This window comes from Mesoplodon bidens (assembly GCF_964165515.1).
Source record: "Mesoplodon bidens genome assembly, chromosome: 1".
In the NCBI taxonomy this organism is placed as follows: Eukaryota; Metazoa; Chordata; class Mammalia; order Artiodactyla; family Ziphiidae; genus Mesoplodon; species Mesoplodon bidens.
This window is the reverse complement of record NC_138176.1, coordinates 14,677,647-14,693,468: the sequence shown is the minus strand read 5'-3', so window position 1 is coordinate 14,693,468 and position 15,822 is coordinate 14,677,647. Positions and strand designations below refer to the sequence as shown.

The 15,822-nt window shown below is 37.5% G+C and overlaps 1 protein-coding gene across 7 annotated transcripts in view; it reads right to left on the bottom strand.

The window, feature by feature from the left end:
- The window catches only part of SHTN1 (shootin 1), a 106,002-nt gene that overhangs the window by 7,129 nt on the left and 83,051 nt on the right, over nt 1-15,822 (bottom strand). For 5 of the 7 annotated variants that reach the window (XM_081243772.1, XM_081243767.1, XM_081243768.1 and 2 more), the window contains one exon: nt 12,203-12,395. The exons of 1 other annotated variant lie outside the window; for it this stretch is intronic. In XM_081243772.1, the coding sequence (XP_081099898.1) occupies nt 12,203-12,395 (193 nt within the window). Of the gene's footprint in view, nt 1-11,841; nt 11,948-12,202; nt 12,396-15,822 lie in introns of those variants that run through there. One more of the 7 variants, XM_081243769.1, reaches the window with a different exon arrangement.

The window sequence follows — 15,822 nt, the reverse complement described above, 5'->3', positions numbered from 1 at the left end:
AATTTGAGAACACCTTTATTATCACTGAACTTGGCACAGTGGAAAATTTCTCTATGTGTTGAGAATCAGAGTAACTACTTTCTTGAAGATAATGACCACTGACTTGGAATCCCAATGGCTTAAGGCTAAAAGGGACTATGGCAATCATCTAGTCCAACTGGTCCTTTTACAGATGAGGAAAATGAGGTTTGGAGAGAGGGAAAGCCTGACCTAAAATTATACAGCTTATCAGTGGCAGAGCCAGGACAAGAATCAGAAGCTCCTATCTTCCTGTTCCTGATTTTTCCACAACGTCACACAGCTATTTACCAAAGGCATCTTCCAAAAACATGATAATGATGCCACAGGCTAATTCTGGCATGTTTACTGATTCTTTCTGAATCCCTGTTTTCAGCTTCATCTTTCAGAACTATAAACATAAAATCCATCCCTTCAAGCTACCCCTCGTTTTTTTGTTTTTTGTTTTCTCCTTTGTGACTTAAAGCTAGCTCTTCCTGGTTTGACATCATTAAGTCCATTCCTGGTTCCCATGGGGAGCTGCCCAGGGCTCCTTCTGGAGTGAAGGACCTTCCTCCTAGGCTTCATTTCTAACTCCATTCCCATCTCATGGGAAGAGCCAGAAAGCTCCATCAGTGATGTTGCCAAGAACCCAGGCTCTTGCTCTAGGCAGCCATAGTGGCAGGTTCTACAAGGTTAAATCTGAAGCTTCTCCCCCAAGGTAAAAATCCCAGCTGCTCAAATGCAACAATCCAATAGGAATTGCCGTATACTATTGTTCCGTTAAATTTTTCTTCTTTAATTCTTCACCTAAGAGCAATGACCACAAATAAGGAATTAAAATTCAGTATTCATAAAAAGTACGGCAGACCTTCTCCTGTATGCTGCAAAATCTCCAAGTAAAACTTAGATTTTGTAGGTGACATTAAGACTAAAATCATGGAATGTTCAGTCTGAGAGGGATTACTGACATGAACGAGTCCAGCCTTTTCATTTGTCAGGTGAAGACACCAAACAAGAGTGAGTTACATGATTTGTCCAAGGGCGCACAATTTGTTAACAGCAGATACAGGATTAAAATTGTGGACTCTTGACTTCCTGTCCAGTACTTTTTTTTCTTACCACAACATACTGCTAGTGATTTTTAACCCAATCAAATAGATAGTTTCATGGGTCATTTAAAATCATTTGTTAAGTGCTATTTCAAGACAAAAAGAAAAACCCAAAAGCAAAATAAAAGCTAGAAGACAATATATCAATCTATACCACTCTGTGAAGCCTGATGCCCAAGTACAACTTGGTTGCTCTTTTAGAAAGCAGTTACTTCTCCCTCAACTGCAAGAGGGCCAGAAGGTAGGGCTGGGGCAGATGAGGCCACTTGCTGGTAAAAGGAAAAACCTGACTCCAACTGGTACTGGTACCAGAAGAATCAGAACAGTTGCATCGGTATTGCCAAAGTTGAACTTTATAATAAAGGGACTCAGTGACTTATCGGACTGTGTTACAGGAGATGAAATTGCAGCATTCTAATTTTTGAAAAGCACATCATGGTTTGCATTCAATGAAATTCCTTTCAAAATCAACTTTCCACATTCCACTTATATTCAACAACATTCTAGCTAACATTTCAGCTGCAATTCAAATTAACTAATGCCCCAAAGAGTCCTAATAGACATGGTTCTGAGCGCAACTGAATACAATCAAAGCTCATGAAATGAAGGGGGAAAATGCTTATTTCATGCAAATTCTGCATATCACTCAAGCTTAATTCTACTGATAATATAAAGGTGGGACATTTTGAACATTTCAGTGAATGAAACTTTAAAGCAGTGAGAGTTATTTTATAAAATGCTACCTCTGAAAAGCTGATTGCCAAACAGTGTAAAAATAGTTTGAGGCATAAATGTCAAGTTCATTTCTATTTCACTTCTGAGGTAACTATCTTTCAAATCGCAACAGCTGGACTATTTAACACAATCTGGTGAATCAAAGTATAGTTCTTCTCTGGTCTCCCAGTGGGACGCCTGCATTAGTCTGTGGCAGCCATCCAACAGATGACGCACAGCCGGATGGTCTGAACTCTGTTTCATTTACAATAAAAATGGATAAAGCTACAATCATATTTACCACCTTCAAGGACAGAAAACGGAAAGATTTAAATTTGTCTTTATAAAGTAGTTTCCTGGGAAAACTCCAAAGAGGAAGTCAGTTTTATATTCTCCCTTGTGTAAAAATAAGAAGTCTTACTTTTTTTCCCCCCCAAGCCCTTTATACAGTTACTACAGCAGTGAACAGTAGTGGCATTGCAACAGAGGTAGTTTTTATTGTTTCTCTCAGACATCCTATTTTTCAGGATATTTTAACACACTTATCCAAAACTTTCCAAAATAAAATTTCAAACATAAGATGAAACTTTCTATATTATTGCTAATTCTAATACTTTAAAATATAATGAAGGTAGAAAAAACGAAGCTAATTTCTTTTGGCTTTGTGTACTTTTTGAAACTGCGTTTTAGCGCAAAGAATAAATTAGTCTGCCAATTTGGGTCAGCTTCTATTTGAGGGAAAAATCGATATCATTTAAATTATGAAAAATAATACTGTTAAACAACAGAATACCGCCATGGTTGAAAATCTGACATCAGCTTCTAGATGCTGATTTGCCGTAAGATTAACAAGAATTCCTTTTAACAGAGGTAACAATGGCTGGGCAAAGACCTCTGTGTCCACACTGAGCCATAGTTTCTTTGGTGGAAAAACTGCAGCACAGCCATCTCAGTGCACGGGTTACATCTCAGACCACAGTGCACGTTACGAAGCCTTGTCCCAGTTCTTTTATTCTTCTAGCGTAAGCTGGACTGTGCACGTTTACAGATTCCAAAATACACTGGCCCAGGGAGGCTCAGGAAACTGGACCATTCTCGCCAGCAAAATCAATGATAAAGCATAAGCTACGACTGATTTTAGCACAAGCAAAGATTCTTAAATGTGTATGATACTTTTTTTGGCTACTTTTTAAGCTTTTTATAATTTTGTACAACTTTAAGTCACCATGGAAAATCCATTGAGATCTCAGCTATGAAATGTGAATATTATTTAAAAAAGATATTTTAAGGAACATAAAGGCTTCCATAAGAGACACCATATATAAATAACACTGGCTCCTCAAGAAAGCTGCCATGCACAAAATGTTTGCATTTTCATTCTTGATTTTCAGAACAATGTTTTTTAAATTTTAAAAGATTTTTCTTTAAATTTACTATATTATGTACTTCAAACTCTCTTTTAAGACAGGAAGTCATGAAGCTTCAGTGTGTTACTTTTCATACAGTTATATGACAAAATATATTTCAAATGAAAAGCATTTATCAGGTTTCAGAAGTTAAGTCAATTCATCCTCAGATCTGAAATTGCATTTAAGTTTTAGCCAGAACTTCTATTTGAATAAATTTTAAGTCTCCACTACTCCACTATACAAAAATAAAAGGAAACACAAATACCGCAGAGACTACTGAAAGATGTTTTAAAAAAAATGACAAAGCACCAAAGGCAATATGGTTCTCCATGGAGAAATGATATATTTTATGCTAAGTCTCTTAAAATCATAGGTGTTTGCAACTGGAGGCACATGTTAGAAGGCAATTAATTCTTTGAGAGAATTGAGAATTACTCAGCAGCATTTTAACAATTATTCTGAGATTTACTCAACAGAATTTTAACACTAGGTGTAATACAGCCTCAACAATTAATGTGGAAGAAGCTGCTGTCTGTAAGGCAACTCAGAACACCTGTAAGACAAAACTGACAGGCAGATCTTCTGGGCAGCCCACAGGAAAACTCCTTTGGAGGGGGGAGGAAAAACAGACTGAGTGAGGAGATCTCAACTTCCAGAACATCCAGTTGTTCTGCTAATTTTGTTGTTAAAACTTAATTGTCCATGTACAGGAACACATGGAGAACCTTTGTAGTAGTGCTTTGCTGAGCAGAGCTGTTTCCTGCAGTGTCCGTACACAATTCAGCCGTACAAAGATTACAGTTGAGAGCACAGCAAATCCTTTAATTGTATAAGAGCATCAGATTAAGCAGTAACTTCCATGCAGTTCATTTGCTAGCGAGTAGTCTCTTCTCAGAAACGAATGTTTACTAAGTACAGGGAAGGTGCCCTCCTTTCTCCCCTCCGCACCATGCATGCAAATACACATATGCACACATACACAAAAGGAGAGAAAAGAGGAGAGGAGGGGGGAGGAAAGGGTAGAGTTGGGAGTAACAGTTAGAAAACCTACTCTTCCCACCACAAGCACTAAAAACTTCTCTATTTTCCATTTGAACAAAATGTTGACCCAAATCCCTCTAAAGTCATACTTGTATGACTAACCAAATTAATTTCCAGATGAGATCAATATTTGAGACAATTTTAATGCCAAGCTTCCCTAAAAGTAAGTTAAGAATCTCAATTTCTATTTGGTAACATATTTCAAAAGCTCAGACTCTCCAGCTGCAATGCAAAAGAGCAACATTTTCAATTTCATTTTTCTACATTAGTTTCACACTGGAAATAATGGGAAAAAAACTGAAGAGACCAGTTAGAGGTCAATCAATCTTACTTTTAATTCAAAACCTGAAAGGCAATTAGATTTTTTTTCTTTCACAGAAATATCTGACAGATTACACTAGCCATGAGATACCTAAAATTTATCTTTGATCAACTACCCTTTGGTATTCAGTTAATGGCTCAAACAAGATGAACTCTTACAAAAATAAATCTGTGCGGGGCCACAGGTCGCACGTATTTAGAGACACCACAGACCTAGAAATTAAATGCAAATTAAAATAAAAGTGGCTGCACTGGAAACGGTCATTTTTCTACTGAAATTGAAGTCCTGTAATTGCTACATAGGTTTTTGTTTTTTAAATTCTTCTAAGGCACAACGTGACCTGTTTTGACCTCCCAAACAAAAAAGGCAAGCTAGCCACCTGATGGTTGAAAAGGAAATTTTAAAGAGCTTGATATAGCTTAGAGTTTTGGGGAGCTCTGGGGTTGAAGAGGAGCATGATGAATTAGAGAAGTATTAACTGGAAGGGTCTCTGGCAATTGTGGCTTAAAAGCGTCTTTGAGAATGACCAAGAGATGAGGACACAGCTATGAAATCACTGCAAATCACACCAGTTACAATGGAAACTGGGTTCTCCCCTTTGAAGCAAGGTTCTAGAGATGTAACTAGGTGAAGTGACAAATCATCCTTGAGGCTGACTCCCTTGTTTAACTGTAGCTGTCAGGTGGATATTCACCTTTCTGAAAGTCATTAATAGAAAAAGTGAACACAGATGAATAAAGCTCAATACAGACAAGTAAGGCCACTTCTAGATGAGACTGTTCGGAGACAAAAAAGCAAGACTGTGAGAACACAAGATACTCTTGGGTCTCTGCCTGACTGTGATGCAGAACCCTTGTGAGATCTGCTTGTCTCTTTCTCCATACTGCAGGCCCATTTGTCCTGCCTTTCTTTAAAACAGAGATGTTCTAAAATATGATGACAATGGACACTATACCACAAACTCAAAGGAGCTAACCAGTAACTGACCAAAGGTGGAGCTGACTCACAGAGGTGCAGCAGAAAGTGGGTGCAACAGTGAAATTTATTTGGGGCTGTAGAATGTATGTTTTAAAACAACTGTATTCACAGTGATTCATCTTTATATTGTCATATTATCATTTAGTAAAACACCTTTCCAATCCAGTGATTACAGTCAGATATTTTCAAGGTATTTGACTTCTGGGAATGAACTAATTAATCTTCAGCATGTTTGAAATGTAAACAAAAAATGTGTACATGAAACTTATGCCAAAGATTAAAGGAGCTTAGGCTGGTATTCTAATATAGTAATTTCCAAAAGTTTATTTGTGAAGCATCCCTTTATTGGCCATTTGACATGAAAAACACTAAAACAATTTCTTTCCAAATCTCTTTAAGTCTTCTTGCTAATTCAGATTGGCTCTCCTTTTCAGAATTCTTTGCTTTACTGGGTAACATTTTCTTTCCTTGGCAAAACATATATTAATTGCTTAGTTTAGCCTTAGGAAGAGGAAAGAAAAAGGAAGAGATGACACTATCTGTGAGTATGTAGAGTCAGAGGAGCAGGATGTGAATAGGGCAAATGGAGCAATTTAACTACAGAATCATTGCTTCCTACAGAAGAAACTTTACAGTCATTTTCTTCCCTTCCATTCCTACAGCTCTTAATACACTCAACACAGTATGCTATAGCTCAAAAGCGTGGGCTCCAAGTTAGAATGAAGAAGGTTCAAATGAAATCTGACCCAACTATCGATTAGGAACAGAATTTTGGGCAAATTGTTTATGTCACTAAACCTCAGTGCCTTTGGAAGAATTAAAACAACACATAAAAGTACTGGCTTCATAAATGTTAGTGAAACGTTAGTAACAACAACAAAACATCACAAAAGCAAATTCCAAATTGGAAACTGGCTTGTTACTCATAGCCTCCATCTATAATCAACACAGACATCCTGCTTATAGCGAGGTAAGTGCATTTCCTCTCAGATGAACGCTATTATAATATGGATATATATTAATATATATTGACAAAGAGTAACAGAAAATTTTAAAAATAAAGAGGCGAAACATATACAATGGAAGGTTGTATGTTTTTACCCCCAAATGTTTTCCCAATTCACTTCACTTACATCACTCGAGATCATCAGATTTCCCCATTCTGTTGATAACAGAGCTAACGTGTCTCAGGTACCTCACACAGGATTAAAATGGAAGACAACTTTACCCATAGCTAGGTATTATACTTGCATTTTCTTACTTATTGCTCAACTTATGTTTGCTTCTGAAATATTGACTTCCTAGTTACCCTTTAAATCAACGCCCCAGAATGTGTAAATTTGGAACTTGTCAACCTAACTGGAGTTCAAGAAGCAAGCTTTGGCTTGACTGTATTGCATGGTACTTTTCTGTACACATGGCTGGGAGACATGTCATGGGTCTGTGTCACATTTTTTTTTTTTAATGGTACGCGGGCCTCTCACTATTGTGGCCTCTCCCATTGCGGAGCACAGGCTCTGGACGCGCAGGCTCAGCGGCCATGGCTCACGGGCCCAGCCGCTCCGTGGCATGTGGGATCTTCCTGGACCGGGGCACGAACCCGCGTCCCCTGCATCGGCAGGTGGACTCTCAACCACTGCGCCACCAGGGAAGCCCCTGTGTCACATTTTTAAAAATGCATCTGCAATGGTGGCAAACTGATGCCTATTTCCAAAAACTGAATGAACTAGCAAAAGCCAGAGTCATTTGGAAACATATGTTGAACATACAGTAGTGGTTAAAATGGGCCGTATCATTTTTTGACCAAAATAAATACTGACACTAATTCTCTTACGTGACCCACCGAGTGGCTCTAAAGCACTCTTTACTTCTCACCCACTTTTTCTACCCCAGAATAAATGGATAGGAAAGACTGTCCAACTTATTTCCTCTGTGGTCAGATATCTCTAATCCAAATAGGTCTAAAAGCATTTGGAGCAATAGTGACAGGGTTGGAATGAGTATCCTGACCCCTAAGAATATAACCCTGAAGGATAACGATCATTTCAATCTGGATTTGTAAGTTCCTATGATGTAGTTTGAAAATTAAAATTTTTCAAAAAATTATTTTATATTTCTAGGCTTGTTTGTGTTTCACTGTAAATCTATATTGAGAGACATGTTGAGGGTAAAAACTATGTGCTTAACTCTTGTTCTTTATCTTAACTGTGAACATCTTTGTCAAGCAACCACATTTGTGAGGAATTATTGGGATTCTAGAGCTGAAAGAGACTCTGAAGAGCACCTCATCTACTTGCCTCGATTTTAGATACGAAAAACAATACAACAAAAAGTGAAAAAACAAACACAAAAACAAAACACAGAGGTTACGTGATTTTCCCAAGGAAACCTGGCCCAGTCAATAAGCCAGGTGTTCAGCACCTAAGCTTTCGACTCTAACTTTTGTCCTTGATAATCCAGTAATGGCCCAGCATTATAATTTTATATTAAGATAGAAAAGGAATTTATTGAAATACTTTTCATATATTATTTAATTTACATGACAACCCTACAAGGTAGGTATCATTACTCTCATCTTCCACATGATTAAATAACTTGCCCGAGGTCATAAAGATAATAAACAGCAAACCCAAGATCCGAACCCAAGGTCTCACTGTAGAGCTGGAGTTCTGGAAATAATTCAGTGCTGCTCGGCACCCTGTGCATATGTGGAAAGACACTGGTTTACAAAACTGATCATGCTGTGTTTCCTTGTTACTCCTCGTCCAGTCTACAGGCTTTTACTGGTGAAAATACAAATCATTCTTGGCTTTTTTTGACCCTGTGCAACACTCAGTTAGCCTATTTCCAGGTACTGTAGCTGTCTGAAAGTAATGGAATCGTTATCTTTTAAAAATTCTGTAATTTGGAATTTTCCCTATTTTATATTGACCATCCCAGCCATTGATTAGCTTCAATCAATGAGTCTTACTCTATTTTAACACTGTCAGAATATTCTGGATCAGAAGGAAAGAGCATGAAAGCAAAAATAAGGCTTATACTCTCCATTTGCTTGGCCAGCTCTTTACCTCTCATGGCATAAGGGGAGATTATGAGCATAATTCCTGTTTGAGTAATAACTAATTGGAATTAATGAAATTCAAATTCACTGTTAGATTTAAGATATTATTACTAGATAGTACGTATTTATTAGAAATAATTGAGGACACAAATATTTCTAAAGCTATTATTGAAAGATAAATAGAAACAATTAGGCTTCTCCAAGTCCTGATTATCTTTTTCTTTTTCTTCTTTTTGCTTAAAAAAAAAACCTTGCTTGCTCTGACTGGTGACAAGAATGTTAATTTTAATTAATCCTTGCAATTAAGTATTAAAGGTGTCTCTTGCTGTCTCCTAAGTTCCTAAGAAATAAATCCATATATCTCTCTGGCTTTACAGTTTACCAGATAGAAGTTACTCAGTTATTTGGAACATACACATATGTTGATTTTAGGAATTTATTAAAAGGAAAATAAACTTTCTGGGAATAGACTGATGCTATTTAATTTTCTGGGTAAGTGAAGACCTTATGCAGAAAACATCTTTGTTTCTTCCTTCATTTAAAAAGTTTTCTTAGTAGGTTAGCAAACTTTCCTGTCCACCTGAGGCAGTGAGCACAGCCGAATCTTTCTTTTACGACCGGGTATTCTGTTGTCTCTGATAACTTTATCTTGTGTAGGTTCAAAGATGCAGAAGATATGCGAAACTGAATGTAAATGACTCCTAGGCATTTAAAAAATGTTTAAAAACCCAAATAAGCAACCAAATAAACCAAAATATCTAATATTTATGTACACATATATGTGTATATGTGTGACTGCTGAATAATGGGGGAATACTGGTTAACTGAGTATTCTAATTAATTGATATTCTGCTGTTTTATTGATACTAAAAATGTATTTATTCATTTATTCAACAAGTATTTCCTGAGAGCCTACCATAAGGCAGGAGTTTTTCCAGGTGTTTGAGATACACCAGTGACAAAAAATGTCCTACCCTCATGGAGTTTACATTCTAGGAGGGGAAGAGAGAAAATAAGCATATATATAATAAATAAGGTATGTAATACGTTAGAAGATAACTGTTATGGGGGGACATGGAGTAGGGTAAGGGAGAATCAGAGTTTAAGGGAGTTGAGTTACAATTTTAAATAGGGTGGTCAGGGTTGGCCTCATTGAAAAGATGACATCTGAGCAAAGAAATGATAGAGGTGAGATAGTGCAGCTACTGGGGGAAGGGTATCTGAGGCAAAGGGGATAGCAAAAGCAAAGAGCTGGGGTGGATTGATACTAGGCCAGAGAGGCCAAAGTGGAGGGCGGAAGGGAGCGTAAGAGTGGCAGGGACTTGTGTGTGTGTGTGTGTGTGTGTGTGTGTGTGTGCGCGCTCGCAATAACGTAATGCATTAGAGCCTACTGTGATTGATATCCTCCCTGACCTTGATTCCCTGTCAAGAGCCGATAATACCACTCACCTGAAAAACACTATGGTGGTGTCGCCACAGATCAAAATAAGGGTGCCATTACCAGAGTGCAACGGCACTTTTTAAAAGCAAAGGAAACATCTGCACTTTTTAACTGCTGATCTCACTTCAAAGTGACAAATCAGGTCTATGAGGTAAGACAATGTGGTTGCCTCTACCTTATGGCTAGTATAACAGAATGAACCTGCTAGCCAAAGCCAGCCAGAAACAGCCTGAAAATAACCCTTCTCATTCCTGGTAGCTAAACCTCTTCCAGGGGATCCTGAGAAATCACATGAGTTTTTACTTTTAAAGCTTACATATGACTACATTAAGTTAAACTTCTTTTACTCAGTAAAAAGCTAGGTTTAAACATAAATGAATGAAGCACGTCTGGGAAGTGAATAATTACCATGTACATACACAAGATACTTGGATTCATTTGGATAGTCTAATTGTACTTAAGAAACACATTTTTCAGAAAGGCACTCTTCTTTGCTAAATGACTGTCAATATGAAAATGCATGGCGTTAGTTATTTCAGCTAAAGCATGTCAAGAACTGAATAATCAAGCATTAGATTACAAAGTTTAAAAGTTAATACAGCAGCACAGAGTATTTGTATTAGTACTTTAAGTAGATAAATTAAATTGAAACGTGTCTCTTAAACAGTCATTGAACAAGCAAGATGAGAAATAAATTGAGCTTCACATAGGCCTTTATGGCATCTAACAACTGTGTCTGTCAACAAATGGATCCTTTTCACTGTCAATTCAGCACACATTTTGCAGACCTTGGGCCTGCAATTATTTCATTTCCTTTCTTGGAAATGTAATTTCCACTTACTTTTGGAGAATAAAAGGCAGACAAAAGAAGGAAGGAGTTGCAGTATTTTCTGATTAAGATTATCTGTGTAAAATGGTAAAGGAAAAAAAAAATCTCTACACACACACTGAAGCATTTCTCAGAAACTAAGTTTCTCAGCCAAATTGCTTTTGTGTCTGGATACTGGTTCAAATGTAGCCAGACTGTTGGTGTCAAATTAGGTGCTAAACAAATTTAATAGGACAGACGAAGAATGAATATAGATCATCTTTCTGTTAGAACTGTTCAAATGACTCCAGTCAAAAGAAAGGAAACACATGACTGCAGGAGAAAATGTACTTTTTAAACACAATGAAATTAGATAAAACTGTAAATCAGCAAAGAAGGTCATTCATTCCAAAAGAGGGGAAAAAAAGTTAATAGTACCAATAAGAGAAACGCAAGAGTGGAAGAAAATACCAGTTGGCAAAAATAGATCTAAATTGAATCGCAACTTCATTTGTCCAGGCTTCACCTTTTAAATTAAGACAGGTATAGCTACAAAAAAGGGTTCTTTCTCCCCTGACAGAACAGGAAATCAAAGGTTTAATTAACCGTGATTACAATATTTGCTGATCTGATTTGTCTCACCTCTTCCTTTTCTTTATGTGACAAACGAGCTGACATCCTGGCAAGAGAACTAAAGCAGAACTAGACTAATTTCAAAAAGAGCCTGCCATTGTTATAAAACAAACTGATCCTCCACCAGATCTGTCTGAAACACATTCAATAGCAGGATTAATTCTTTGACAATCAAAGTGCCACTTTCAAGCCATATATAGGTAACTCTTTACATAGCGTGTTTTCAGTCTCAGAATAGAGCAGTATTAAGGCACATCTTTAATTGAGAATCAGAAAATAAGGTTGTAAAAACATACCCTTCAAAGTAAGTTTGAAGATCTAATATCTTCTTTGGCTGCTCATGAACCATTAAGAGGGATGATCTAAGTATTTAATCTTGAAAGAATGATTAAGTGTCTTCTGATGCTGAGTAAGGATCATCCAAGTCAATTCTTTGTGTAGAAGAAGAATCTGATTACCAAACCAGTTTAGGGATGGAATTCTCTTTATACATATCTGCTTTGCATCAGAATAAGACCTCTAAGCTAGGAGTCTGGAACCAAAAGTTGGTTCATCAGAGGAAGAAGAGTATTTATTGGCTAACCAAATCGAAATCTCTATCTAAAGAGAAACAAAGCAAAGTAACACACAAATTAGTCATCACAGATTCTTCTATACACTACTTAGTAAAGAGCATCATTACTTACTGAAATGTAACCTTGGAACTTGTGCATCCTTCCAATTTACACGACCCTTCACCTGGCTCAGGTGTTGGGGGGGACGGGCTGTTGAATTCTGCCTCCAGAGTTTTCTTGTTCAAGGCTGTTTTTGTTACACTGGATACAGAACCCAACACTGGCATGGATTTGGACTCTGAGGTGGCTAATATTCCAGTTGGACCTTAAAACCAAACACATACCTCAAGTTTAATAATTCTGTTCGATGCTTATTAATATGGTACTGAAAAACAGATGAGCTGAAAATCCCTCAGGAAGTGAAAAGGCCAAGTTTTGTTAAAATTTCAAGAGCATGCTGGAAAATGCTCCTATTAGAAATCTGCTCTGCTTTGGTGGTACTACTGATTTTCAGGACCACGCTGAGAAACTGTGTACAGACCTTTAACAAACTCTAAAACCCCAGGCCATGGTTTCCTCAACTGACCAGAGTCCTTTAGTAATACTGGAATTGTGAAGTCTTTACTTCTCACAGAGCATGGCTTTCTGACAGCTCTACTTGAATCATCTGGCCTCTCAAGAGTTAATTCTTTCCCAAACTCAGCTCTGATTTTAAACAGAAAATGGAATGATGTCAAAAAGCTCTTTTTAAAAGGCTCATGAAGGCTTCCTGAGCCTTAAATAGCTTTTATGAACATTTTCATTTTAATGTGATTGAGAAGTAAGTGGGTTTATTTCCTATTAAAATACAGACACAGGATTATAAAAATGAAGTGGCAAAGAGTTTGGTTGTTTACCTTTTGGACTTTTCTGCTCTTTGGGTAGGATCAGAAAACTGTAATAGGCCTTGTTACTACAATTATTGGCATATCAGTCTAAAACGTCTATGCACTGAAGCTAAGCTCCATCATTACTTTTTTTCTATCTTCAGTTAGGAAGATACTATCCTAGACAGTTTTTTCAAAGCAAGATTCTAGTATGTCTTTCTTGAAACTTCAGAAGGAATCCTTTTAAAACGAAGCAATTTATGAAATGTCACAAATGTACAAATAAAATTAGAACTTCTAAAAAATTAAGCTAGAGAACAACCTTGAAAGTTGCCGCTAAGAAAAAAGCAAAACTTGGGCTTCCCTGGTGGCACAGTGGTTGAGGGTCCACCTGCCGATGCAGGGGACACGGGTTCGTGCCCCGGTCCGGGAAGATTCCACATGCCGCGGAGCGGCTGGGCCCGTGAGCCATGGCCACTGAACCTGCGCGTCCGGAGCCTGTGCTCTGCGGCGGGAGGGGCCGCGGTAGGGAGAGGCCCGCGTACCGCAAAAAAAAAAAAAAAAAAAAAGAAGAAGAAGAAAGAAAAAAGAAAAACTTGGGACTCTATATCCTTAAGAAAGGTCAGATCATCTCCTATAATGGAAAGGACTGGTGGGTACGATCCAAAATGCTAGCTAATCCTTGATTATTAATATTAGGCTTTGGAATTTTATTCTTACATTTGTATATGAATGTGTCAGATGCAGTATAACAAACATATGAACTCCAAAAATGAAGTTCTAATTTGAAAAACCTGTCTAAGAGGGGCTTGGAAATTGTGCAGCCATTCTGTTACTGCAGCTCCTCTAGACTTACTCCACGTGGGAGACACAGATCCCCCGGGTCTGGTAGAAAGCCTCAGCTCACAAAGCATCAGTGTCTGCCTTTCTCATTTATTTCTTCTGTACCGTCTGAGCAGACAAATTTGTGACATTATAGAATATTCTGGTTCAAAAGGCCTTTCCCTCCTGCCTGTGACAAGCCTCACGCTGCATGGGGATGTGGGGGTAAAGAGAAAAGGGCAGAAAGATCAAGAAAGTTCATTCCTCAAAGTATAAATATGAAGCTGAACATAAGATGTGCTTCCAAGCAGCTCTGCTCAGCCCTTGGGTAACTGTTGACTGCAATACTATAGACAGCTTTAAACAATCTGTCCTTGTAGAAAAGCAAGATCTGTTTCTGAATACACACCAACGCCGGCTGCTGTTCTGCAACTGAAGCCAATTCAAAAGGAGGGAGGGTGGGTGAGCTGAGCCAGAGCTGTTATTTTTCTTACATACAAAAAGAAATAAAGAAAAATGCCTAATGTTTAAGATGATGATGATGATGATTAACACTATTATTATTGCATCCTATTTAAGCAGTCCAGTGTTTTCCAAGAGGCACTTGCTGCTCTTTGAAATGTCAGTTTTGTAGCCCACAGTCTAGGTAAATCAAGGAAATACCAGTTAGTCCCGTAAGAAAAATTCTAAAGAAAAAGGTGCTTCTGTGGCCCCTGAGGGAGATACTAACTTGGGATATGAGTTCTGCCAACCTCAGGCTGCCTCCGCCTCACTTATGATGCTTCCTTTCTCCACTTTGTAACCTCACCTTTAGCCTTTCCATAACCCTTTGTGTGCAGAAGAAAAAAATCTCAGAGATTCAAATGCACCTGAGGAACAAACCTATCAAACTTATCTCTGTAATTTGCTCCCACTATGCAGTTGTGCTATTTTAGCATCTTATTTGCCCCCTGGAATTTTCATTTTCTCATTCCATGACCTTTATAAAAAGATTACATAGTAAATACCTCTGCCAGTTTGATGCTTGCAAAACATCTGAACCATGTAAAAAAAATAGCTATTTCTTTTACTAGATGATAGAGTTTGTAAGTTTGTGTCCTCTCCCCCCCACACCCTTTTTTTTTTTTTTTTTTTGATTTGGCTACTAGGGAGCTCAAAAGAAAATTTCTGCTCACTTACAAGTCACTCCCTTCAGTATGTTTCCTCTCCATCCTGCCAATTACACAGTTCTTATTTCTCTATCCAAATATTAATGATTCTATTGAATATGTATCTCTTATTCTAACTTCCCTCAAATGATACTCTGAATATTTGTATACTGGTGGAATATAATCGGTAAAATGAGTCTCACCATGTCCATAAAATGTGTTCCTACCTTTCTCCACACTTTGAAATATTCAAATCTTCATATTGACTAAAATAAAAATGTTTCCTCATTTCTCCCATGGAAAACTAACTCTGAAATAGTGAGTGCTGCAAGTTTGACCAAGTGAGTGAAGTAAGAATGTTTCTGGAGGAACAAAAAGGTCAGTGGCAAAATACAAAATGTAAATGACAGAGCACAAAAATGGCATTCGCAAAGTCCTAAAAATTAATGACAACTACATGAATACTTTCAGGATGAAATGTTGGAAAAGTCACAGCACTAAGTCACAAATGAACAATAATTCATTATGGAGGCTGGTAAATTCTTGTAAAGCGAACATAAAGGGAAAAAAAGTCTCTTATGGCATCCCTTAGTTTTCCTGAGAGTTGGTTATTTGGGCGTGGGGTGGTGGTAATTCTTACAGGATACTAACAGCAGAATTTCTAGAACAAACTAAAAACTGAATGACTTTTTTTTTTTTTTAAAGAAGGGCACAAAGTCTTCATCTTTTTATAAAAACGGTTTGGCTGGTATTATGCTGCTTCTGGTTCAAGGAACCAATTTACTCCATTGAGTAAATCCCTATGTGAAAGCTAGAGCTTGATTATCAAAAACCCAAATCCTTAAAATTCTAGCAATTTAAACTTGATAGACATGACAACAATGCAAATCTAAACTGTTACGATAGACTAATTGGA